General features: G+C 57.7%; 2 protein-coding genes across 14 annotated transcripts in view; both read left to right on the top strand.

Moving 5' to 3' along the window:
* SH3BP2 (SH3 domain binding protein 2) overlaps positions 1–16,284 on the top strand; it is a 35,776-nt gene extending 19,492 nt beyond the window's left edge. For 3 of the 5 annotated variants that reach the window (XM_019658109.1, XM_019658105.1, XM_019658108.1), the window contains 12 exons: positions 5,563–5,702; positions 6,320–6,422; positions 7,973–8,090; positions 8,438–8,508; positions 9,502–9,590; positions 9,846–9,908; positions 11,611–12,250; positions 13,609–13,732; positions 13,971–14,026; positions 14,395–14,476; positions 15,181–15,240; positions 15,666–16,284. In XM_019658109.1, coding sequence (XP_019513654.1) covers positions 5,567–5,702; positions 6,320–6,422; positions 7,973–8,090; positions 8,438–8,508; positions 9,502–9,590; positions 9,846–9,908; positions 11,611–12,250; positions 13,609–13,732; positions 13,971–14,026; positions 14,395–14,476; positions 15,181–15,240; positions 15,666–15,803 — 1,680 coding nt within the window. In that variant the 5' untranslated portion in view covers positions 5,563–5,566 and the 3' untranslated portion in view covers positions 15,804–16,284. Of the gene's footprint in view, positions 1–3,610; positions 3,797–5,562; positions 5,703–6,319; positions 6,423–7,972; positions 8,091–8,437; positions 8,509–9,501; positions 9,591–9,845; positions 9,909–11,610; positions 12,251–13,608; positions 13,733–13,970; positions 14,027–14,394; positions 14,477–15,180; positions 15,241–15,665 lie in introns of those variants that run through there. The other 2 variants (XM_019658107.1, XM_019658106.1) reach the window with 2 other exon arrangements.
* Positions 16,285–21,146: 4,862 nt separating this feature from the next.
* Positions 21,147–25,295, top strand: part of ADD1 (adducin 1) — an 82,912-nt gene continuing 78,763 nt past the window's right edge. For 3 of the 9 annotated variants that reach the window (XM_019657960.1, XM_019657970.1, XM_019657969.1), the window contains exon 1: positions 21,147–21,326. The gene's annotated coding sequence lies outside the window, so the exon portion shown is untranslated. Of the gene's footprint in view, positions 21,327–21,910; positions 21,945–22,125; positions 22,267–25,295 lie in introns of those variants that run through there. The other 6 variants (XM_019657966.1, XM_019657967.1, XM_019657971.1 and 3 more) reach the window with 4 other exon arrangements.

Below are 25,295 nucleotides of genomic sequence, written 5' to 3'. Positions count from 1 at the left end.
GCGGTTTCCACCCACCTGCCCTGCCCCACTCCTGCACCTCTGGCCTTGGGTCACCTACATGTAGACCAGTCTCAACTTTGAGAGAAAGTGGGGGATGAGCACAGAAGTAGAGACCCAGAGTCACCTTCCCTAGTGCACACGCACCTGCTGGAAGGGCCCATGGAGCCCAGCGGCCACCACGCCCGCCACCCGACACTGACCTGTGTCTCCAGAGCCCCTCCAGGCGGCCCCTCCAAACCTCTGGGAATAATGCCCCTCACAGCACGGCAAGCCTGGAAAGCGAATGCTGACTCTGCTGCAGGCTCTTTGGGTGGTCTCAGTCCCCTGAGGGGATGGACCTGTCACTGTGCTAATGGGTGTCTGGTCACTCTGAGGAGTGGACTCTCCGTGCCCGCTTTGAACTGGAGAAGTGGAGGCTCAGTGGAGGATGGGCCTGGCAGGATTTGAACCCAGGTCTCCAGCATTGTCCCTGACAGCTCCCACCTTGGGGGGGCTCAGCGGGTACCCCTCTCAACACAGTAAGGGGTCCCCACTGGGGTGTCTGCCCCTGTAGAGAAGGGGACGGACTGAGGTTCCCTGCACTGAGCTGGCAGGAAGGCCTGTGGGGGACCCTGGGGAGAATGGAGTTTAACCATCAGGTCACTGGGGTTAGAGTGACACCGTGGGCATTGAGGGAGACAGCGGGAGGCCAGGCAGGTCAGGAGTGTGGGTACCTCTTGGGCACTTCCCTCAACTTTCCCGGGCCCCAGTGGAGCTGGAATTTGTGAGCTGAAAGTCCCCAAAAGCTATGTGGCCACCATAGCCCATCATCACCCTTACCCTCAGCTACCACTTCCCACTTTCTGCTCCAGCCTTGCCTAGCACTGGGCTTCTGGTCGGGAGCCAGGCAACCCAGCTCACCCACTGGTACAGGGCAGGGCCGTTGGTGGCCAGAGGGTGTTGGGGTGTCAGGATGGGCTTCCTTTGGACGGCCCGTCTCTGGAGAGAGGCTGCGACATCGGTGAGGATATTCCCAGGGAAGGTGTACATGGAGCACAGCCTGGCCCTGTCACAACCCACCCTCCCCACCCAAGGTCAGTCAGCGGCCACCTAGGAGCCCTCTGAGGAAGTGCCAGGTCAGGTTACATTACTGTGCAAATCAGAGGTCTAGGCCCCGACAATCTGGCCTGAGACCTTGCAAACCAAAGCCAGCAGGCAAGCACCTCTCTCTCCATTTCCCTCCCCAGTGAGGCCCTCAGGCCTGAGCCTGCCTGGCCATTGAGCTGAATGGGAGTGGGGCTGTGGGCCGCCCCAGCTACCCGCCCCCCACCCCGACCTCACCCAGGTGTGGAGCCAGGAGCAGGAGGCTCTGTCTGTCCTCACAGCAGCTGCCCCCATCTCACACACATGCCAGGTCTCCTTACAGATAGGGGAGGATGCGATACACCGGGATGCTCTGTTTTGGCTTCCTTTGACATCCATGCAACTGCAGTCCTTACCACCCACCAGGGTCAACATTCTATACCCCTTTTGGGGCTCCCTTGGTACCCGCTTTCTGCTGGGCCTGAGCTGGTGAGGATGGGGGACAGTGACCCCTTAGGGGTCAGGGAGGACTTCCTGGAAGAGGGGACACTGGAGCTCATTCGTCTTTCATTTTGGGGTTGTTCTTTGCTAGCATATAGAAATAGGACTGATTTTTGTGTATTGACCTTGTATCCTGCCACCTAGCTGAGCCTGTTTATTAGTTCCAATCATTTTTTTAGTGGATTCCTTAGAATTTTCTATGTACATGATCATTTGATCTGTGAAGCGCCACTTCTTCCTTTCCAACCTGGATACCTTGTATTTCTTTTTCTTACACAATGTTGAATAGCAGTGGTGAGAGCAGACGTCCTGGCCTTGTCCCTGACCTTCAGGCAAAGCATTGCATCTCTCACCACTGAGTGTGGTGTGAGCTCTGGGTTTTTCATAGATGAGGTTGAGGAAGTTTCCTCTTATTCCTAGTCTGTTGAGTGGTGTTCTTATGAAGGCTTGTTGAATTTTGGCAAGTGATTTTTTTTTTTCCTGAAACGATCATGTAGTTTTTGTCCTTTATTCAATTGATCTGATGTATCACACTCATTGAATTTTGAATGTTAAACCAACCTTTCATTCCTGGGATGGATCCCACTTGACATGGTGTAGACCTAGCTTGCTAAATTCATAAGGGATGTTGGTCTGTAGTCTTCTTTTTTTGCCATGTCTTTGGTTTTGGTATCGGGGTAATGCTGGCCTCATAGAATGAGTTCCTTCCTCTTCCGTTTTTGGAAAAGTTTGTGAAGGATTGGTATTCATTTGAGCCAGCTCTTGGGCTGGCTTAGTTCAGCTGCAACCTACAGGCAGTGGGCGCTGCACAGAGGCCTGGAGGAGGGGGCCTGGTGGATTCCGGTAAGGAGGAGGGGGCCTGGCCAGGAGGTGCCAAGCAGGAGGAGAGCGGTGAGAAAGGCGGAATCCAGAGGACCAGGTGGGCCCGAGGAGGACCTGGAGATGTGTGTTGGAGAATGTGCTGAGTGGCGAGAGATGGCGGGAAGACTGGAGCTAGGGGAGAGAATTGAGAGGAAGTGGTGGGGGGCTGCCCAGAGGTGGCGGGGGAGAAGCCTGGGAGGAGAAAGAGGCTGCCTTGTACAGTGTGGAGGAGGGAATGGCAAGGGCACTGGGAACAGAGGCGCAGAGGCAGGATGGAGCCTCGGTGTGGGGGCACAACAGGGAGAGGTGAAGGTTGGTTGCAGTGGGCGGGGCCCTGAGAGACAGCCCGAGGTGGAGGCCAGGAAACCAGAGACGGGAGCCCTGTATGGACAGCTAGGTGGGAGCAGGGCCCGGGCTGTGAGAGCTGCTCTCTGCCACAGGTGGCCCATCTGGGTGGCAACCTGCATGGAGGTAGGGTGGAGGAGTCAGAATGCTTGGGAGGCCAGCAGGGGCCTTCACCAGCCTTTGGCCAGCCTCGGGGTCTCCTGGGGGAGGAGCCCACATATGCCAAGCAGGTGGGGGCTACCGACGACCAGACCCCCGACTCCTGTAGGGAATCTGAGGTGGAGGCCCATAACATCAGGTAGGTGAAGCCTGCCCACGAGGCGGCACGAAGTGCAGCAGACCTGCCTGGGGTCTGAGTGCATGCCAGCCTACGCCGCGCACTCAGCCGCCGGACCTGCCTCAGCCCCACCACGGGCCCTCGGAGGCAGGGCGGTCTTCACCCCACTTAAGAAGTATAGACAGAGATCTAGGGAGGAGAAGGCCCTTTCCCAAGGGCGCTCGCCAGCCCTGTGCAACTGGGACCTGTCCGGGGCCTTCCAGCGCTGGTACTCTGCAGTGTTGGAGCTGCGAAGCTACTGCCTCGTTTGCATCTGTGGCTTTTTTTTTTTTTGGGCTGCACTTTAGACGTTCGCTTCGCGCCCCACAAGGCCATCCTCAGTGGAGCTGATGGGGAAACTGAGGCCCGGAGGGGGCGACCCCACAGGGTGACGGGCACAGGGGCAGCGCTCCTCACCTGCCCCCGGGCCAGCCCCGCCCCCTAGGGAGGAGGGGGCGGTGCAGGAGGCGGGGCTCCTCACCTGCTTTTGGGCCCCACCCGTGGGGGCGGAGCCAGCAGCGCGGTGCTGGGGGCGCTGGGCCCGGGACGCAGCGGCATGGCAGGCACTGGGCTCCCGCCGCGTAGCTGCGGCCGGCGGGAGAAGGGCGCCGGGGGTGAGGCGGCGGGAGGGCCCGGCCTGGGGCCGTGTCGGTGTGCGCAGGGCAGGCGGTCCGTCCTCCGGAAGCCGGCGGTGCCTGCTGCGTGGACACCGTGAGTACCGAGCCCCGGCCCGACCCCGAGCTCCGGACCCCGGCCAGCGCCTCCTGCGAGAACAAAGGCGGGCGTGGGCCAGCCCCAAGCGGGCGGTCTGGGGGCTTCGGGCGGGGCTCGGGCCTGTCTGTAGGCCAGCACCTCCCTGTGGGTGGGTGTGGTGGGCACAGGCACCTTCCTCTCTCCCCACGCGGGGCTCCGTCTGGGCCAGGCGGCACAGGGATGGGTGGCCGCGCCTTTGTTCCCAGCCTCTGCTGCTGTTGGGTGCCTGGCTGGAGGGGTTGGCTTTGCGTGCGGATGGAGCCGCAGAGGGCAGCCGGAGGGACAGGGGCAGGGACAGGGGCAGCCGGGTCCCTGGAGGCGGGGAACGTTTTCTGGAGGGTGCTGCTTTGCTAAGAGCAGAATGGTTATGGTGGTGTGTGCTTTGGGGCACCGGGCTGTAGTGGCAGGAGTCCCAGCAGGACTGGGCCTCCGGGTCTGTCGCTAGCTGCCCCCCTACCGATTCCACTACTGACCACACACCTCCAACTCCACTGGGGCCTCGGGAGGGGCCAGGCCCTGGGTGGGGTGGGGGCGGGCACAGACATAACAGTGCAGGGTTGGGAGCGCTGTTGAAATGGACCCCCGGTGCTGGGACAGCCTAAATGTGACTGGGCATGGAGGTTCCTCACAGAATAGGGGACTCAGAATCTGGGTTTTGAAGGATGAGTAGGAGTTTTCCAGGTGAGGTGAGGCCAGAAGTGTGAATCAGCCTGGCAGGTTTCAGGGAAAGCAGCTGGAGTATGAGGAGGAGGCTAGAGAAGGGGCAGGCCTGACACTGAGACCTGGGATGTAGGTTCCTGTAGGCTTTGGTTAACCCGAAGACAGCTGTCTCTGGTGACTGCACTGTGTGGCTCCTGCCCAAGCAATGCCCCAGGCTGATGGGGAGACAGGGTGGATACCATTCAACCCACCACACTGTTGTCATGGCCGCTGCTGATGAGGGCGTGCTGGCAGCATCTGCTCTGTCCTCTTATTTTACAGCTCCAGCCCCAGGCTTAGGGATATCCCATAGGCTAATCTAGGGTGTCTGACCCGGGAACTAGGGGATCTTGGCCACCTACTTTCCTACTTCTTGGTCGCAGGGCCTTAAGAAAGGGATAAACAGAAGCCAGCTAAGGGCAGGCAGGAGTGGAGGGTGGGGTGTCTGGGAGCGATGTTGCTCCCTCCCTGCTGAGAGTCACAGCTCATGGAGAGGGTGCCTAGGACCTGCCCCAGCCGCTGTACCTCTGTAACTCTCTCCTTCCGGTTGTGACTGGCGTTACCTTCTCCCAGAAGCCCTCCCTGACTTCCCGCGCAGGGCAGGTCTCATTCTAGGCTCACCTGGCACTCGGACTTGGGGTGGGCAAGGCCTAAGGTCTGACTTACCCGGGTCAGTGGTTTCCTGAGTTCATTTACTGCTGTACCCCAGCCCGCATGAGGCCTTGAGCTCAGTAGGTGTGTGCTGAATGAACCAGTGACAGTGAAGGGATGCGCTTAGCTCTCAGGGTCCCTGGGGGTCAGGTATGTGGCCGAATGTACCAAGGGCTGACCAAGTGATCCAGCCGGCCCTTTCCCCCAGGGGTCCCAGCGGGAAGCCTTAGGCCTTCGGAAAAGGGGCTTTCTGATCCCTTACTGCCTTGAATCTTCATGCTGTCTCCAGGATCTTGGCAGTGTCTCTCTTGCATGTCCCCAACTAAGACACCTGTCCCCCACCCCTGAGACATTTCACCTTCTATCGCCTGCAGCTTCATGGCGGCTGAAGAGATGCACTGGCCTGTCCCCATGAAGGCCATTGGTGCCCAGAACCTGCTGACCATGCCTGGGGGTGTGACCAAGGCTGGCTACCTGCACAAGAAGGGTGGCACCCAGCTGCAGCTGCTCAAATGTGAGTCCCCTGTGGCAGGGAGCACGATGGGAGGACATGGGGACAGGGCCGAGCCTGGTCCTGCTGCCCTGCTGGCGTCCTTGGACAAGTACCCTGCCTCTCTGAGCCTTGGGCTCCTTACATGGTGGGCTCTCTTGAGTTTCCCTTCCCTCCTTGGGGGCCGCCACCCCTTGGGGGACCTGAGGTCAACCTCCTCAGCTCATTCACAAGCTCTCTGAGCTTCTTTGCCTCCTCCCTTGCTGTGCCAGCCTGTGGTGGAAGGACCTCCCGCAGCCCCGCAACAGCCAGCGAGGCGGCTGTGGCCTCCCTGGGCCTCTGGCCCTGGCTCTGCCCTTCCTCACAGCCATTGTCCCTGGGGGCCTGTGATAGCTCTGCACAGCCCCCCAAACCTACCCCTGCCCTGGGGCTGGCCAGCATGCCCATGAATTTGTCCACTTTTGACCCCACAGTGGACTCCCGGGGAGGTGGCAGCATGCCAGCCCGGCTCCCTACCCTTCCATTCATTGGGGTTCAGAGCCTGGTCCTGGGTTGCCCAGGGCCTCCGGGAGAGTGTCCAGAGTGGGGTTTGCCCAGTGGCCCCTATGGCTCACCACCCACCCTCGCCCTGGCACCCGCAGGGCCCCTGCGCTTTGTCATCATCCACAAACGATGCATCTACTACTTCAAAAGCAGCACGTCCGCCTCCCCACAGGGCGCCTTCTCGCTGAGCGGCTACAACCGGTGAGTGCCCGCCTGCCGCTGACCCGGCCCCCCCTGTCGGCTGCTCCTCTCAGCACCCCAAAGAGCTCTGGCTGCCCCTGCCCCTTATTCCCGCCCAGACTCCCGAGATGGCTTATGTCCCCACCCCTTGGGACCATGTCCAGCCTTGGCCACTTCTTCTCGGCCTCCCTGATGTCAGCTTTTCCTCACGGTCCAGCTCTAGGCCTTTGCTGAGAGCCTGGGGGCGAGGCTGGGCTTCCTGTTGCTTCATCGGCAGGTCTCAAGTGTTGGGACAGTCTGATCTCCAGAGTCCCCGTATGGCCACTGCTTAGTGGTTTCTGTGTCGCTCCCCACCTGCCCCCTTACCCACCACCGCCTCTTTCTAGGGGGCCAGGAGCCCAGGCCACCCCAGGCTGGTCTCAGGCCACGCTGGCTCCAGGGACCTCCCTGGCTGGGGCCAGCGTCCTGCTTCACACGTGGTGTGAGCTGGGGCCGTCTGGTGAGGGGCCGCGAGTCTACCCTCGAGGGGCTTCCAGGCCATTGCGCAGGCGAGCACTGGGCCAGAGCCCTCTGGGTGGGATGGGGCGTACTGGTGTGTTTGGCCCCTTAGCCCCACCTGGGTCCACCTCACTGCCTCGGGGCGTGCAGAGCGGGTAAAGTGGGCTCCTGGGTTTGACTCTTGGTTTGGCACCACCAGGGCCCGGCATCCTATGGCGTTAGTCCTGCTTATAAGGAAGCGAGGGGCCCATGGTATCACTGGTGGAACTGGGACCCTTAGGGCGTGACTCTAGACCTGGGCTCATACCCTAGCCACAGGCTCAGAGGGGGAGCCCTGCCCAAGCACCCAGCCCAGTGACAGGCCCTCAGGCTGGCCGGGCACTGCCGAGGAGAGGAGGTGGCTCCAGGGCCCTGTGGATGCCAACAGGCACTGGTAGATCAGAGCTCGGGGGTTTCCTGGGGAGGGATGTTTTCTTTCCCCAATCTCACCACACTTGGCCTGGTTGGGGTGCAGCCTTGTTTCAGGGGATAGTCCAGGCCCTCTGATGGGCCAGATGGGCACAGCTGCCCGAGGTGCCCAGCCTGGCAGGGCCCTCCCACCGTAGACTTTGTGATCTCTGTGCAAACCCCACATCCTGGCTAGGGGAGCGACCACAGTGAGTCACTTCCTTGAAATGCTCTCCAGGCTGCTGCCGGACAGTAGGGGCAGGCTCGGCCTGACACAGAGCCCCATAAGCGTCCACGACAGGCAGGCCAGCGGCCAGGCAGGGCCTGAGATGGGAGGGTGGCATCCACGTAAAGTGGCACTCGTGGGCAGCGAGGGTGACACATCCTTGTCTTGGAGCCCCACATGCTGCTGCCTCCAGGACGCCCTCTGGGACCCCAGCGCCCGGCCTGCTCACCGCCCACCTTGCCCGCATGCTCCCCTTTCCATGAGACGCCTAGGCCCTCGCCCCACCATCTAGATCTGCCCGTGTCCTGGGGGCATCGCACTGGATGCCAAGACCTGTGTAGGGGCAGGTCAGTGTCTATGGGCATGGACCATGTAGTGACCACTGGCACTGTGTCCTCAGGGTGATGCGGGCGGCTGAGGAGACGACGTCCAACAACGTCTTCCCCTTCAAGATTGTCCACATCAGCAAGAAGCACCGCACGTGGTTCTTCTCAGCCTCCTCTGAGGACGAGCGCAAGGTGACTAGGGTGGGGCCACTGGACCCAGGGTCCTGCCGCCCCATTAGCCCCGGCAGGGAGCTGACAGGGCCTCTGAGGGGATGTGGCTGGGGCATGGGCAGCTGGGCAGGTGTGCCCCTCAGTGCCCTTGAGCACACGGTTCCAGCACCACACGCTCAGAATCTGCTGTCTCAGGGTGAGCCCTGAATGGGCTGAGGGAGGCCGCAGTCCCTAGAGGGCCAGCCAGGGTCGACTTGCCCTACCCTGGTGGTCACTGCAGGCCAGTGGGGCAGTGAATGGAGGAGGGGCAAGGGTGGGGCCCTGCCCTGGGCAGCACCATGCCCACTGCGGCCCTGGGTGACCCACAGAGCTGGATGGTCTTACTGCGCAGAGAGATCGGCCACCTCCACGAGAAAAAGGAGCTGCCTCTGGACACCAGGTGGGCCTGATGGGGTGCCGGGCAGGCGGTGGCACTAGGGACCCTGGGCTTGACACATGTGCCCACCTCCCAGCCTCCGGGGCTTGGCCCAGAGTCTCCTCCTTGAAGGCTCTTGTGGAGATGCTAGCTGGGTGTGTTCAGGGTATGGGCCGGTGTGTGTAAGTGTGTGTAGGTGTGTAAGCATGTAGAAGTGTGTGTGTATGTGTCCTTGTTGATAGTTCCTGTTTAAGGGTCACAGGATTTTACCTGCCCACCCAGGAGGCGCAGCATTGGCAGCAGCTCCAAGCTTTGGTCCCCTTCTGCCCCCTCCCGTGTCTGTCCTGCCTCTCTTGGGAGTGAGAGCAGAGTGAGTCCCCAGGGCGCTGGCTCAGTCCGTCCGGGTCTCAGCGACCTCACTGTGAGGTGGCCCAGACAGCATCAGGGGCTCTCTGGGCAGGAACGCAAACCATTTCGTCCTTTCATAGATGAGGAAGCTGAGGCCCAGAGAAGGCTGGGCACACCCAGGGCTGTCCTGCAGGTCCCTGCCTGACTCCAGAGCTCCCGGTCCTCACTCGTGGGCCGGTTCCTGCAGTGGGTTTGGCCTGGAGTTGACTGAGCTCCCTGGGGCAGGTGGGGACATGGGCCCCGAGTCCTGGCAGCATCTGGCCAGTCAGGTGGCCACACTTGTGGCAAGAGCCACAGGGGGGTTTGGGGAAGGAGGTACCATAGTCCCCGTGTTGGCCCTTGTAACCTCGGATGGAGCGTGTCTGTGTGTGTCTCTAGGTGTCTACACGTCTGTGCTTGTCTTGTGTTTGTCTGTGTCTAGGTCTCTTTGTGTCCATGTGTCTCTGTGTCCTGTGTGTATCTGTGCACATGTCCACACCTGTGGTTCTGAGTGTCTGCATGCGTGTGCCTGTGTCTGTCAGCATGTCCACGTGTGTGTATGTGTGTCTGTCTGTGTGAGTGCAAAGGGGATCCCCACCTGGTGCTCACTGCCCCGACCCCATGCCTCAGTGACTCCAGCTCGGACACGGACAGCTTCTACGGTGCGGTCGAACGGCCTGTGGACATCAGCCTCTCTCCGTACCCCACAGACAACGAAGGTGAGGCGCGGCTGGGGTGCCCCACCCACACCCTCTCCACCTGGCCCCTGGCGATGACAGGACTGGCTTCCTCTGGGGCTGTCCCCAGGAGGGGAGGCAGATTCGGCTGTCCTGCTTTCTCTACCCTGCGGCTTCCCTGGCGGCCCTGCCTGCCTGCCACGCCACGTCCTCACCCCGGCCTGCCTGCCTCAGCTGTGCCCTGATGCCCCACCCTGCGCCCTGCCCACCCTGGTCTGACCCCCTGTCTGCCCACAGACTATGATGATGAGGATGACTCGTACCTGGAGCCTGACTCCCCTGAGCCTGGCAAGCCTGAGGGTAGGTGGCCGGCTGGTGGGCCTGGGGCGCTCTGGGGCACAGCGGGGGCTGGGTGTGCCAGCCTGGGCATTGCTCTGGGTGGCCTCAGGCCTGACCTGCTCCACCCTGGGCCTGGGTTTCCCTGCTGTGGCCTGAGTGTCAAGAGGAACAGAGCAGAGAGGTGCACACCCTGTCCATCTGCTCCCTGCTTCTGGGGGTTGGGATGGGACACACGTGGGACCCTGAGCCAGGGCTGGTCCTGGGCCCAGAGTGGGAAGGAGTGGGCACATCCCGAGCAGGTCGACGCCCTATGGCTGACAAGGGACACAGGCATGTACCAGGCGTCGCAGACGTGTGTCGCAGGCAAGCACAGGGCTGGCTGGGGCAGGGCTGTGCCTCTGTTCTGCTGGCTGACCCATCTCTCCCTACCCCTGCCATGTGCCCCGTCACTCACCATCCCTTCCGCTCTCCCTCAGACCCTGCCCCCACCCTGGGCTCCTGTCATTGTGGTTGTTTCAGTATCCCAGGGGCCTCGGGACAGCCCTTCCATCCACTGGCCTCCTCTCCAATGTCTTTGTTCTCTGCCCACTTCAGTCCGCACTCCCATATCTTCCTCTCAGCCCCCCTTTCCCCAGCCCCCTTCCCTTCTACCGGCTCCCTCCCGCTGGGGCCCCAGCTCCCACAGGCCTTCAGCCCACCAGGACTCGCTCTTTCTGCACAGAGCCCACATCTCCCCATCAACCCCTCATTCACAGGCGCTACCCTCTCCTCTCTCTGGCCTTGTCATCTCCACCTGTCCCACCCCTGAACTGCAGCCTGATGTGGCTGGGGGTGAACACATGGGAGCCTTACTTCTCGGTCCCAGTGATGAGTCTGCAGGGACCCAGTGCTCCTGCAAGCCCGCCTGCACACTTCTGGCCCCCACTCCAGTCAGGCTTTCCCCCATTTTCCCCAAAACATCTTATTAGGGTTCCCCGGGAGCTGTTCCTGGCCTGGGGCCTCCCTCTCTGCTCCTCGCCTGCCTCACTCAGCACCAGGTGCCTTGCATTCTGGGTCCCCTCCCACCTCACTGTCAGCTGTGTGCCAGACCCTCGGTGCCCATCCCATGACCGAGGGCCACCCCAGGGCTCAGGCCTCATGCACTCCTTGTCTGTCACTCCTGGGTCACAGCCAGTGTCATCAATGGGCTGTTGACTCCATTGACATCTCCACCTAGGACCTCTCCTCTGAACTTCACACTTGTGCCCCGACAGCCCAGTTGACGTCCCCTGGACGTCTCACAGCGTCTGAAACTTGTCATCTTCCTTCCAGCCTGTTCCTGCCCCCTCTCCTCACCTCTAGTGGTTGGGAATTCCAGCCTCCCAGCTGAGGCCAGATCCTAGAAGTCCTCCTTGCGTTTCCTCCCTTTTGGCCCCCACCCCAACCCCCACGCCCCAGAATGCGATGGCTCTTGATGTGACATCTAGGTTTCAGGAGTCCTGCCAAGCCTGCCTTGTGGAGGATGGATGGGGTGGGCCAGGTGGCGTGGGTTGGGCTGGGACCCCAGGAGGAAGGCGGCCTCAGGAATGCTGGGCATGGGGGCTGTAGGGTGGCCAGGCGTGGGCTGGGACTGCGAGGGGGCGCACACCCACTTGGCCCTGGCATCTATTATCGGCAGAGGTGGTGTTTGTCCAGCCTCCAGCAGGTGATGCTTGCTCACCGACTGGGTCGCTTTGCTCTGCAGATGCCCTGATCCATCCGCCGGCCTACCCCCCGCCGCCTGTGCCCACACTCAGGAAGCCAGCCTTCTCCGATGTGCTCCGTGCCCACTCCTTTACCTCCAAGGGCCCAGGCCCTCTGCTTCCACCCCCGCCCCCTAAGCGTTGTCTCCCCGATGCTGGCCTGGCTCCCGAGGACCCCAAGAGGGACCTGCTGGGCCTGAGGTGGGCTGAGTCTGGCCCCAGAGTTCCTGCTGCCTCCCGGAGGATGAGCGACCCCCCGCTGGGCAGCCTGCCCACCTTGCCCAACCTCCGGAAACCGCCTTGCTTTCATGAGAGCACCAGCCCCGGCCCAGAGCCCCGGATCCCCAGCCATGGGTCCAGCTCTGCCAGCACGGTCACTGCCACCTCCAGGAACTGTGATAAACTCAAGTCCTTCCACCTGTCCCCCCGGGGGCCGCCCACGCCTGAGCCCCCGCCTGTGCCAGCCAACAAACCCAAGTTCCTGAAGATAATTGAAGAGGCCTCCCCGAGGGACACAGCCAGGCCTGGACTCGTGCCCACTGTGGCCCCCAGGCCTCCTGCATTGAAGCTGCCCATGCCGGAAGCCACAGCCCGACTTGCAGTCCTGCCCAGGCCAGAGAAGCCACCCCTCCCCCAACTCCAGTGAGTCTGCATGGCACTGGTGCCACTGGGACCCCTCCCCAAGCAGGCCAGTTCTCCCACCAGGGCCCTGGCCTCCCTACCCTGGCACTCAGGCCACAGTGGGTGGCAGGCCGCCCTGGGCTGAGCCTAGGCTGAGTGGCTGCCTCTGTATTTGACCCAAGGGTCCAGGGGATATCCATCTTTGCCCTTGATGGACATCCAGCCCAGTGGGTGGGGGTCTGGTGCCCATGGCTGCCTCAGGGAGCAGTGGGCGAGGAGCGGCTTTGGGGACACAAAGCTGCAGAGCCCCTGCTGTGCCGAGGGAGGGCCTCCAGGGTCGGGGAGGGCCTTGCAGCGCTGACTGCCTGCCCTGGCAGAGGCCGAGTGGGGACGGAACCCGGGCTGTGAGCCTCCCTAGACCTGCCTGGGACTCGGGCTACCTTTGTGCCCTTCCTGATTGGGAGCTGGCTAGAGTGCGGAGCTTGGCTGTGACTCACCCCGCAGGCCTGCACAAAACGTTTTCTGCTTTATTGTTGGGCAGTGCCAGGAGACCAGTGTGCCCCCTACTTCCACAGTGTCATCCATGCTTACAGCCCATTGTCAGAGATGTCGGGGAGCCACAGGGCGGGGGCGGGGGCCTCGAGTGGCTGTGCTGACTGGATTTCCTTGACCACGGCACACTTCTCCCAGGACCCAGCTAGCACTGCCACCCGTGGCAGTTTCCTGGGAGGACCCCTCGCCATGCTCGTGGCTGTTTCACAAGGGACCATGGCAGGGCAGACTGAGTCATTTTGCTGAGCCCCGCGTGTACCAGGGCCGATTGTCCCCAGCCCAGCCTCACCCACGGCTCAGCAGCCCGTCCCAGTGTGGCCTCTAACCTTCCCAGAGGCCCTGGAGGCTTAGGACCACCTGGTTACACGTGTGGGACATGTCCCTTGGGTTCAGCCTGTTCATATCCATTCGTACTCTGTGGCTCTGGCAGGGGTGTGACGTGGCCGAGGTCACAAAGTTGGTCAGTGGCAAAGTTGGGGCCAAGGCCCCCCAGCCTGGGGCCTTCTCCCACAGCATTCAGGGCACTTGTCCGTAGTGTGACGACACCAAAGCTCAGGCCCCTGGACTCTCCTGGCCAGGGTCAGTGTCAGCCCTGACCTCAGATCAGGCGTCCAGTCCCAGGTGATTCCTGCCACCCAGGGTGGCCAGCATGGGCCCCTCTCTGGGCTCTGTGGTCATGGCCTTTGACAGCCACTGGGGCTGTAGCAGCCAGACCCCAGGGGTTGCAAGGCTGAGCTTGGCGTGGTCACTTAGAGGGCGCATGGGGGCGGTGTGTGGAGGGAACAGAGGGGCCCCGTCCCATAACTTTCTTCTTGCCCCCCTCTTAGGCGATCGCCCCCTGATGGCCAGAGTTTCAGGAGCTTCGCCTTTGAAAAACCCCGTCTACCCTCGCAGGCCGAGTCCTTGCAGTCCGACACTGGTGGGGGTGACTCTGACGAGGACTATGAGAAGGCAAGGCCGAGTGGAGAGCCCAGATCCCTGCTGTGGGTGGGGCTTCGGAACAGCTGCAGGCCTGTGTGACCCCTCGCTGGCTGTCTCGAGCCAGGAACCCCCAGGACCCTGGAGTTGAGGGGGACAGAACATGGTGCAAAGCCTGGGATCTCGGTCGAGGCCGGCAGCCAGTAGGAGGGCGGGTGCTGGTCACGAGCACCAGCCTGATCTTGATGCTGACCTGTGTTGGCCTTTCCAGGTGCCGCTGCCCAGCTCGGTCTTCGTCAACACCACGGAATCCTATGAAGTGGAGAGGTCAGTGCGAAGCCCTTCTTTCCCTGAAGCCTTGTTTTTGCAGACACGAGATACCCTGTCTCCTCCCTGGCCCCTTGTTTTTCTGTTCTTCTGTCCCCCTCACTCACCCTGGTGCTGGGCAGTTGCTGGCACTAGTACACAGCTGAGCGCATGGAAAAACCAGCGAACAGCAGATGCCATTGGCTCAGTCCCTTGCCAGCATCACCCTGGGCATGGCCCAGAGCTCTGCACACGCTGGCTTTCACGGCACCCACTGCCCTTGGCACCTGAGCTGCAGGATAGAGAGGACAGAAGCCACTCTGGGGAGTGGGGCTTGGAGGGTCCCTGAGACCTGTCTGAGGATGGTTTACCTGTTGACTTTTTTTTAGACTGTTCAAAGCCACAGCCCCACGGGGAGAACCCCAGGACGGACTTTACTGCATTCGGAACTCCTCCACGAAGTCCGGGAAGGTAGGCGCCAAGGAGGGTGCCCTGACAGCCACCCTGCCAAGAAAAAAGGCCCCTGGGGATGGCTACACTGTGCTACAGTCTGCCACTCTCCACATGCCAACCAGGCTGCCAGGCGAGCACAGGACTTCAGTTTATACATCACTTTCCCATGCAGCCACTGATTTGGCATCTCAACCCAGTGCCATCCTTGGGATCTCTGCTTGGCAGCCCCCCTTCCCATCTATTCTCAGGAACTAAATGCCATCTGCAGACTGGGGGCAATGGTGGCCGTCCCCCCACTTTGCCAGCACTGGCACAAAACAGGAAGGAAGGGCTGAGGCCCCAGCACTCTGATGGGGCAGGGGTTCCTGCACTTTGAAGGGGAGGCTGCTTGGGGTGGTGGAAATGCCGACCTTGCCTCTGCCCCTCCAACGGTGACTTGTGTGACTTCACTGAGCCTCAGTTTTCCCGTGTGTATCAGAGATCGTCCTAGGATGGAGCAGGCCCTTGGTACTGCTAAGTCTCATCAGAGGCCATCTGAGGACAGGAATCCTGGGGCAAGAGACTGCCCTTCACGACCCTGCTGTCCACGTTCAGGGTGACCCTTCCCTGAGTCCCCCTCAGGGCCACAGGACCCAGCCTCGATGGTGCTGCTGTCCCCTCAGTCCCTGAGGCCCAGCTGCCCTCAGCCTGCACTCCAGTGCAACTGGCCTTTCTCTCTGCAGGTGCTGGTCGTGTGGGACGAAACCTCCAGCAAAGTAAGGAACTACCGTGTCTTTGAGAAGGTGAGCAGCCTGCCCCACCTGAGGGCCCTGGGTGGGAGGGTTCCCTGGCCTGGGGCATGGAAGGGGCAAGCACAGTCTCCTCGTGGAGCAGTGGGTGGGCTGAGGCTGGCACCTCTGGACACCACCCCGCCCCCACCCTCCCCGCCCCCACTGCCTCAGCCTCCACCCCGCTCCTTGCCTAGGTGTGTCCTCAACTGACCTTTGAGGGGCTGAGTGATAAGCCCTGGGCCCTGGGCTTATTTACACACCTGGCCTGCGTCCCCTGGGCGGAGTGGGGGGAATAAGGCCGGAACTTGGAGGCAGGCACAGAGGGAACACGGGGCAGCTGGAGCAGGGCTGTTGTTATTGCTGACTGCCCCATTTTGCAGGGAGAGGCAGACTGGCTCGGCCCCCCCTGACCCTGCCTCCCCCCGCCATCTCCCCAGGACTCTAAATTCTACCTGGAGGGCGAGGTCCTGTTTGTGAGTGTGGGCAGCCTGGTGGAACACTACCACACCCACACGCTGCCCGGCCACCAGAGCCTGCTGCTGCAGCACCCCTACGGCTACACCGGGCCCAGGTGACACCAGCACCTCATGCTACGGGGAAGAGGCGACTATGGGGCCAGCACCCCAGGCCACGCAGATGAGACTGGCATTCATGGGAGGCGGAGCAGGAGTGCGTGCCCTGCTCTGACCTGAGGCCTCCCCAACACACACCTTGTGGAATTTGCCAGGCCAGGCCCCACACAGCAGACTGGGTCCTTGGAGTTAGGCCAGGCCTCAGGCCCCAGGCCCCCAAGGACTGGGGGGCTTTCCTATCCCACCCCACCCACCCCATCACACTTCCCAGGAGCCCGGGGTCCTGGGACCAAGCCCCACCTGGGCTTCGTGGACAGGAATTCTGGTTCCCCCGCCCCCAGCACACTCACGTTGTACTGGGCTGGGAGCTGGGCAGGGCATTTGGGGTTGGGGCAGGGGCTGGCCCCAGAACCCCACCAGGAACGCTAAGGCCCAGGCTCCAGGAGGGGCCTGTGCCACACAATAAAGCACAGATGACCTTTGACTTGGTGGCCGGGCTTCAATGGGGAGGAGGAGTGACTGGCCTTACTGAGCACCCACACATCCGTGACTGCATCAAGTAGTGACTGCAGCCGCTCAGCTCACAGGAACCCTAAGAAGTGGTCTTCCTGTCTTCCAGGGCACAGGTTGCTGCGGGACTTGCCCCGGGTGCACTGCTAGTGATAGAACAGGATGCAAACTCGAGTTGTCTGGGCTCAGAGTCCACACCCCAAAACACCAGGTCCTGCTGCCATGGGTCAGGTTCAGGGCACTGGGCTGCAGAGCTTGGAGCTCCTCACCTCTAAGTTGGGTCATTCACTGGATTAACAAAGTGTTACCTGGAGACAGCTGGACAGGAGATGCTCACAGCGCATGCTGTCCAGAGCAGAGGGGTGTGCAGGGGCTCGGAGCTTGGGACCTAGCTGGGGTCTCCAGGAATACTTGTTGGAGGAAGTGACAGTTACAGAGGAGCGGGAAGAGTGGCCCTGAGTGGGCCATGGGTGGGTGGGGACGGTGACACCCAGATGCCTGAGCCCTCGGGCCATATGTGGCTCAGACCCATCCTGACCAACCCCTCACTTTCTGCCATGGAATTCCAATAGGCTGCTCTCCTGGCCCAGCCATCTGCTGCGGGTGTGTGTGTGTGTGTGAGAAACAGCCTTAGCTGGGAGTCAGGGCTGGCAGGGACCCCAGCATCATCTGAGCCTTGCGGTACTTTATGTTGGGAAAGGGATTTTCTGTGTAAAACCCAAACTGAGGACAGCACTTGTGGCCACCAGCCAGATTAACTGTCCCCTGGAGGAGGCCCTTTGTTTGGACTTCCCCAGCATGCTCTGGGGTGGGGTGATTTGCTGGAGAAGAGGAAGAGATGAGGCGCGTAAGCTGATGTGGGAGGCCCCGCCCCCAGGATGCTGTGGGGTGCAAGGACCATCTGCTTCCAGGAACCAAGTGACCAGCACTGTTTTTGCAGATGTTTCCTCTTCAGCCTGCCCAGGGTGGGGGGGTCAGTACCATCATAGTCAAGTTCGGGGCACGGGGAGCTCCCGGTGTTCACCATCTCTGGAAAACTAGCAATTCCTCCTCCCTTCGGTCACAATGCTTTGCCCTGTGCCCTGAACTCACTTGGGGAACCCTGCAAGACACACTTCCCCACTGTGGCTACAGCTTCCCTTCCTGTAAAATTTTTCAGTGAGGCTTGGATCAGAGACGCGGTTTCCGGGCAGTGCCCTGGGTCTGTGTGCTGGTGATGGCTTTTAGCTGACATGCAGCCGCAGGAGCCAGCTCAGTAACCAAAACATGTGAAGACCCCTGAGCTGGGAGGCTTTGGAGGTTCTGGGGTCCAGAGCCACGTTAGGTCCCTCTGGCTGCCTGGACAGATGAAGCCTATGGCTCCCCAGGGCCTGGCCTGGCCTGGCCTCACCTCCTCCCAGGCCCTAGGTCTGCCCAGGACCGCTGTCCACCTCCTTGTGAACTGCCCCTGGGCCCAGGGCCTCAGCTGTGTGTTGGTGGTGGGTAGGATCCCAGGCATGGTCCTCCAGCATGAAGGAGGGGCCAGAGGGGTCCCACTCCCTCCTGAGACCGGCCATGAACATTTTATTCCTCATAAAGGGTTGCAGGGTGCTTGCTGCTTCCTGTGTCGAGGCACGAAGTTTGCAGAAGCAGCTGCTATTAGTCCCATTTTACACGTGAGAAAACTGAGGCCAAGGCCTGGCTTCAACTCCCAGCGCTGCCACTTACTGCCATGTGACCTGTCCTCGCTGCTTTGGGCCTGCCTAGCTAATCCCTGCCACCCCTCATGGCCCCTGATGGTTATTGTGGGAGGTCCAGTTAGTGTGCCTACGAGGGTTCTGGGTGTGCCTTTACTCAGCGGAGGGGGCCATAGCTCAGGGGGAAACAAAGCTGACCTGTCTCAGTCTGGGGATAAACGAACAGGAGGCCGAGGACCTGCTCTAGGGGCTCATCCTGCTGCCTCATCGATAGAGAAACTGAGGCTGACAGGATTCACCGACGTGCCCAGCATCCTGGTGCATTCAGAGATGGGTTCCATTCCTGAGCTTGAGAAAAGGACCCAGACACTTTGGGAAGCTTCTCCAAGCCAAGGACTGACACGATGTAACTTTCCTACAGCTTTTCAGCAGGAGTGCAGTGAGCCTTGATACCTTCTGTAAATAGAGGTTTTTATTATAGTAATAAAACGATGTTTTTAGACCGAGAAGAGACCTCACAAAACAAGCCCAGAGGCGCACCCAGTCCCCACCCCAACTCTGGGTTACAGTGCATGGAGGCCCCCTGCTGGTCTAAGCGGGAGCTTCTCGGATCCCTGGAGGGATGGGTGGCTCTGATGGTGCCAGGGAAGAAAAAGCAGAGAGCCCGGGGCCAAAGGGCGGCTTGCCAAGTGCCCACTGGTACTGGTCTCTAGAGGGAAGGCCTAGAGGACGCAAGGCCTCACAGGGAATATGGGGCCGAGCTGGCACTGCAACCAAATCCGTGTCTAGAGGAGGGGCTGTGAGGGGAGGGCCACAGCCATTGGCTGTGACCCAGCAACATGGAGCCCCTCACTGGGCAACTCACATCCACATCCCGCTCCCTCTCTGTGCTTACACGTCCTGTCCCTCCTCCCAGGACAGGCTGCCTGATGGAGCATAGCAGGAGGCCATTTTCAGGTCACACCAACGTACTGAACCAGCCTTCCTGTGAACCAAGCACCTGCCTTTTCATCATCTGTCACTGTGTTACAGGGAATCCTTGAGACCGTAGGTTTGAGCTGAGAGGGGTCTAGACCACCTACCTCTGCACCTACATGAACCCAATCCTGGACCTACTGCTTCCAGGTTACAACGTGTCTACTCAACTCTTACGTCTTGGTCGTCTCACAGAACCAAGTGACGGGCAGTTCTGACCTCAGTTACTTTTGATGTCCCGTAGGAACATTTCATTTCTACCAGAGTCCAGGAGCAAGCCAGAGTTACTTTTTGAGTGGCTTGGATGTGTGCGTTTGTAGTTTTCATCGAATTTGAAAAGTTCAGCCAGTGTATCTTCAAATCGTATTTCTATCCTCGTCCCAACCCCAACCCCATTTTCAGGGACTCCAGTTACACATACTTGCACACCAGGCCTCACAGTTGTCCTACCGCTCGCTGGTGCCGTTCCTTCTTTTCCAGACTCTTTCCTTTCAATGTTTCATTTAGCTTCTTTTCCCATGTCGTCTAGTTCGCTTTTTCTTTTGCTGTATCTCATCTGATGTTCATCCCATCCAATGTATTTTTCATTCCTGACATTGTATTTTTCACCTTTAAATGTTTGATTGGTCTTTCAATTTTTTTAATTTTACTTTTGAATTAGTTGACATACAATATTATGTTAGTTTCAGGTGTACAAAATAGTGGTTAGACATATGACTTTTTTAAACAATCACCCCAATAAGTCTAGTACCCATCTGAAACCACAAAGTGATTACAATACTCACTATTTTCCCTATGCTGCCCTTCACATCCCTGTGATGAGCTAGTCTTTTTCTGGTATCTTTGGTGTCTCTGCTTAACAGTCTCAATTGCCTTCTACGTCTCCCTTCTTCCCTTCAGCAAGCCCTCTGACACCTCTTGTGGGCCAGGCCTTGTTGCTGAGTGCCAGGGTAACAGAAGTGGGATACAGAACTGTGGAGTCTTGTCCAGAAGATGTGCCCTGACCGCAGAGGTCACTATTCTCCATTGACAATATCCCTGACCCTTCGTGGACAACACCAAAAAGGCCCCTGCTGGAAATGGGCCCCTCACTCTTCTCCCACTGCCCGGTTCTGGGCTTCAACTTTCCATGGACATAAAGGGGAGAGCAGCTCTGCCTGTCTGTCTTCCAGGCCTTTTGGGGGCCAGATGAGACGACAGGAGGGACAGGGTGGCGGAAGGTGCTGGTCTGGTCTCTAGGCCATCCTCCAGGTCTCGGCCAGGTGACCTAGGCTCGCCAATTCCCTGGTTGAGAAAGTGGTGCTTGTTCATCCAGAATCAGCAGGCCAGGCCCCGGGCACCAACCAGGCAGCCGCCCTGTCGGTGGAGCCTTATCAGGGTGCACAGGCCCGGCTGTGCCGACCCCACCCTAGCCCCAGCCTGGCCCCACACTCTGCTTGCGGACTCGCTGGCCAGTCTGCCGGGCATTAGACAGAGACCAGCACAGGGCTGGGCACACGGAGGCAGGGTCAGTCTGCTGGAGGAGGGCAGGGAGAGGCCCGGCCCCGGGTTCTGGGCCGACCCGGCTCGGAGAGCGCCCTCTGGCCGACAAGGGCCTGAAAGGGGACCGTTTAGAAAGCCCTCTTGCGCATTCCGTGAACCGAGCTGGCAGGAGGCCTCCACCAAAATCTGACCAGCGACGATGGAGTGAACGAGCGGTTCCGGGAGAGCGGGCGCCGCTGCCACAGCTCACCCGGCCTCCTTCAATGACGAGACATGTGGTTCCGTGTCCCGCCGTCCCCGTGCCGGGGCCCAGCCCACCTGTCGCGCGAGACCCTCGGCTCTCCGCGGGCGGGCGGGCGGGGCCACAAGGAGTCGGGTCTCCGCGGCGGCGGCAGCCCCGCCCCTCGCCCCGCCAGGCGCAACCCCCCGCCGCGCCACCGCCCTGCGACCAGCCAATCGCAGAGCGCGTTGCTGGGCTGCGCGGCGCGGGCTGGGCCTATGGGGTGACGCGTCGTTGGACAAGGAGTCGGGTCTCCGCGGCGGCGGCAGCCCCGCCCCTCGCCCCGCCAGGCGCAACCCCCGCCGCGCCACCGCCCTGCGACCAGCCAATCGCAGAGCGCGTTGCTGGGCTGCGCGGCGCGGGCTGGGCCTATGGGGTGACGCGTCGTTGGGCTGCGGCGCCGCAGACCGCACCCAGCTCCGGAGGCCGGGCAGTGCCGAAGGCTGAGGGGGCGGAGAGGCCGGGCGGGCGGGAGCTGCGGGACGGTGAGCGCAGCGGACAGGGGCGGAGCCGGAGCCCGAGCCCGAGCCGGAGCTGGAGGCGACGGGAGGCGGCTGCACTCGGACCTGGGAGCCCGCGCACTGCTTGCAATTCGCACCTGAGGTGAGGCCCGCGCGCCAGGGGCGGCGGTGGGGCCCGGGGCACGGCGGTCGGCGCAGGGGCTCCTGGCCGGGCCGCGGGGCCTGCAGCCTCCAAAGCGGGCGGGGCCGCTGGGCGGGGGCCCTGGCGGGTCTCAAGGCTGGCGCCGGGCTGCGGGGGCCGCCCTGGGAAGGGTCCTCGCCGGGCAGCCGTCGGCCTTGACCGAGTGCAAAGCAGCCGACGCTCTGCAGAACCCTTTGCCACTTGGGCTTCTTTGTGGGGGGCGCCTGGGCAGCTCGTTTCTGGGCTCCGGGGGTCCGTGAGGAAAGGAAGCTCCGGACCGCACGTTGGGCCAGCACGGTGCTCGCGACGGTCCTTTCCGTGGCCCGGAGCGCTGCCCGCTGCAGGGTTTGTGCACAGATGCAGACCGACGCGGGATCCGGATCCCGCCTGTCGGCCCTCTTTTTTAAAACGACAGCTTCTGCCAAAAGAGAGAAAAGCCAAATCTGCCCACAGACGGTAATAAGGTTCTCCCGGAACTTGGGTAGAGGGAGCTGTGGGCCGTCTTCGCCCCTTAGTCTCCTTCCTTTTTCGTTTTCTGGGAGGTGTCCGAGGGCCTCGAAGATCAGGTGCAGATGACAGGTGAGATGAAGACAGGTCTGAGAAGTGAGAGAAGGGAGCTGAGCCAAAGACTTGGCTGCTTAAGGCCCAGCTGAGGGTTTTATTTCGTAAATATTATGTCTTCGTTTTCTCTTCAACTTTTATTTTTGCTTTTACAATTCACGGCTCAAGCTACGTTGTGGGTGGTTTGCGTTCACTTCGTGCATGCCTACCTTGAAACAAATATTTTGGTTAATCTGAAACGGCTGGTGGTGTGACCGTGTGATTTTATGCCTAAATGACATAAAGCAATTGTCGTCTTCCCAAGGACCAAAAACATAGCTGGTAGCTGAATACAGTGCTGGTAAGTTAGTACAGAAAGATTTTTTCGCATGTGAAAAATTTATTGAAACCTTAAAGGGGGTAGGAAATAGGCTGCTGAAAGGCCCCCCCCAGTGAGAAGGGGGGGCAGTGGATGAGGGGTTGTTCAACTGGCACCAAAGACGCAGGGTCTGTCAGGCAAAAAGGGTGAATTGTATGAAGGTGGCTTTGTAAAAATTGGAGTCTTTAATTAATGGGCAAATGCTAGCGATGTGTAAATTATTTTTTAAAATCCAAAATCTTAATATACCCTTTTGATTCTGACTATGGGGAAAACTAGAAGAGTAAAGTTGTTTTTTAAGGAAGTGGATGGTTTTGGCAGTGAGAACTGCTTTTCGTAGTTTTGATGTGGTTTACGGCAGGACAGACGGTGTGATCTGATTTGGTGCTTGTCGTGTGTTTAGGTTTTAGTTACAGAGGCTCACTGAAGGACAGGAATCTAAATTCTACCCCATGTCCAAAAGGTGGGATAGTTTCCTTTCTAAAATATAATTTACAGGGATGACCATTTTCTCCTTTAACTCTTTGATGTTATCTGATACTGATTTTGTTTGGTGTTATTGATTTTACCGTAAAGGCTGTTCCTTTAGCTGGTTATTAGTTTTTAGTTATTTCAAGTAGTCATTGTATTGACTCAGAAAAGTAAATACTGATATGCTTTATAACATACCTGAAAAAACTAAAAACATCAAATTCCTAACCAGTGTTAAAATTTTCTCGATTGTCTCAGTTTTTTAATAGTTTGACAGTTCATTTTAAAAAGACATTTTTATTATGTGCAACAGAGTTTAAATTGACTTTATTTTTACACCTTTAACTCGTCTCTCACACGCGGAGAATAGTATAATAAGCCCCTACTGACCCTCACCCAGCTTCAACAGTTATTAACTCATAGCTAACCTTGCTTTAGCTGTACCCCCAAACTCAGGTGTCATATCATTTTAACTGTTAATATTTTAGTGTGTATATCTACATATATCTTTTTTAAAAGATAAACACAAATACCACTATCACAAAATTCCTTATTACCTTCAAATATCCAACCAGTGTTAAAATTTTCTTGATTATCTCATTTCTTTTTTAACAGGTTGAGTCAGGATCCAAATGCTGTTCATACATTGTGACTTATTTTCATCTGTAGGACCCCCTTCCATCTTTTGTTGTCTCTTGTAATTTATTTGTTGCTGAAACTTGATGGTTTGTCCTGTGGAGTTACACAGTCTGGATTTTATTCTGTATTATAGTGTAAGTACACAGAATTTACTGTAAATTTAATCTAGTTTAGTTAGATGTAAAGGTGTAATCAGATTCAGGTTTATTTTTGGCAAGAAGTCTTTATAGGTGAGTAGGCAGATTAGGATTAATAGTTCTTGTTAGCAGCCCTTGATGCTCATGCTCAGTCATTATTTTGTTAGGCATTGAAAGTGTTGACATTTTAATCCTGTAACCATCATTTATTAGCTGGAATACTTCTGTAAGAGAAATTTCCGCTCTTCCATTATTTTGTTACCTTGACTTATAGCTCTTTTAGGGAAGGCAGGATAAATGCGTAATTTCTCTCCATTATTTCCAAAATAGTGGCTTGGCATCCTCCAGAAGTGCTCAGTGAGTTGTGTATGCGTATATGTGTTTGCATCATTGTGAACTCATGGATTTAAACATGTTTGATATGGTTCAGTCCTTTGTAGATATTATCCTTATTGATGCTCAGATTGTCCCATCTTTGTCCAATGAGAATCTGTTTAAATTGGCTCCTAAATCCTTGAGACACAACTCTAATAGTTTTTGATTGCTCTTCTTTCTGGTATGATAAACCGTGCCAGGCTTCTCTTGGGCGTTCTGTGTCCTAGCCCTGGAATCATCCACTTCTCCAAAGACTTTGGTTTCTTTTAATGAAAAACTAGTATTTAGTAGCCACAGTGTAGGCCCTAGGTTGATCATAGGTCTTTTCAGTGCACAGATCAGAGGTTACTGATACTTCCAGTTGTAAAGCAAGAAGACAGAGTTCTGTTTAACCTTCTTGATTTTACAGCGATACCTTTTTTTCTTCTTGGACAAACATCTTGATTCTAATTACGCGTGGTTTTATCCATCACTGTACATATCTCAGTCTTGGGAGTATATACAAACTACCACCAACTAATAAAAACTGTAAGAGGTCTTTTCTGCATACTTATTATGTAGTCAAATTATTTTGTTTTGAAGTAACTTAGATTGATTTTTGCCACTGTTGGATGTATACTTTGGTTCTTTTGTTTTTTATTTTACTTTCAGTGTTTAGGGATTTCTTATTTAAAATTTAATTTTGTTTTATAATTATGTAAAATATTAAAAGACTTTCAAAATCAAACATATAAAAAACAAGGTATATACAAAGAAGTCTTGCTTCTTTATACCCCTCCCAACCACCAAGCTGTTCTATGTATCCATGATTCAGTTGTTGGTTTTTTTTGTGTTTTTTTTTTTAGGATTCCACATATAAGTGAGATCATACGGTATTTGTCTTTCTCTCTCTGACTTATTTCAGTTAACAATGCTCTTAAGGTTCATCCATGGCTCTAATGGCAGGATTTCCTCTTTTCTTTGGCTGAATAATATTCTATAGTATATATACAACACATTTTCTTTATCCATTCATCCATCATTGGACACTTAGGTTGCTTTGATATCTTGGCTATTGTTACTAATTCTGCAGTGAATATGGGGGTGCATACATTTTTTTGAGTTAGTGTTTTTATTTTCTTTGGATAAATACCCAGGAGTGGAATTGCTGGATCATATGGTAGTTCTGTTTTTATTTTTTTAAGGAACCTCCATATTATTTTCCATAGCGTTGCATCAATTTACATTCCTACCAACAGTGCATGAGGGTTCCCTTTTTTCCACACAGCCTCAATAACACTCTTTCTTTCTTTCTTAATTTCTTTCTTTCTTTCTTTCTTTCTTTCTTTCTTTCTTTCTTTCTTTCTTTCTTTCTTTCTTTCTTTCTTTCTTTCTTTCTTTCTTTCTTTC

This window comes from Hipposideros armiger, unplaced genomic scaffold (genome assembly GCF_001890085.2).
Source record: "Hipposideros armiger isolate ML-2016 unplaced genomic scaffold, ASM189008v1 scaffold_282, whole genome shotgun sequence".
NCBI lineage: Eukaryota > Metazoa > Chordata > Mammalia > Chiroptera > Hipposideridae > Hipposideros > Hipposideros armiger.
Note: the sequence above shows the minus strand (reverse complement) of the source record. Positions and strands in the feature narration are given on the sequence as shown.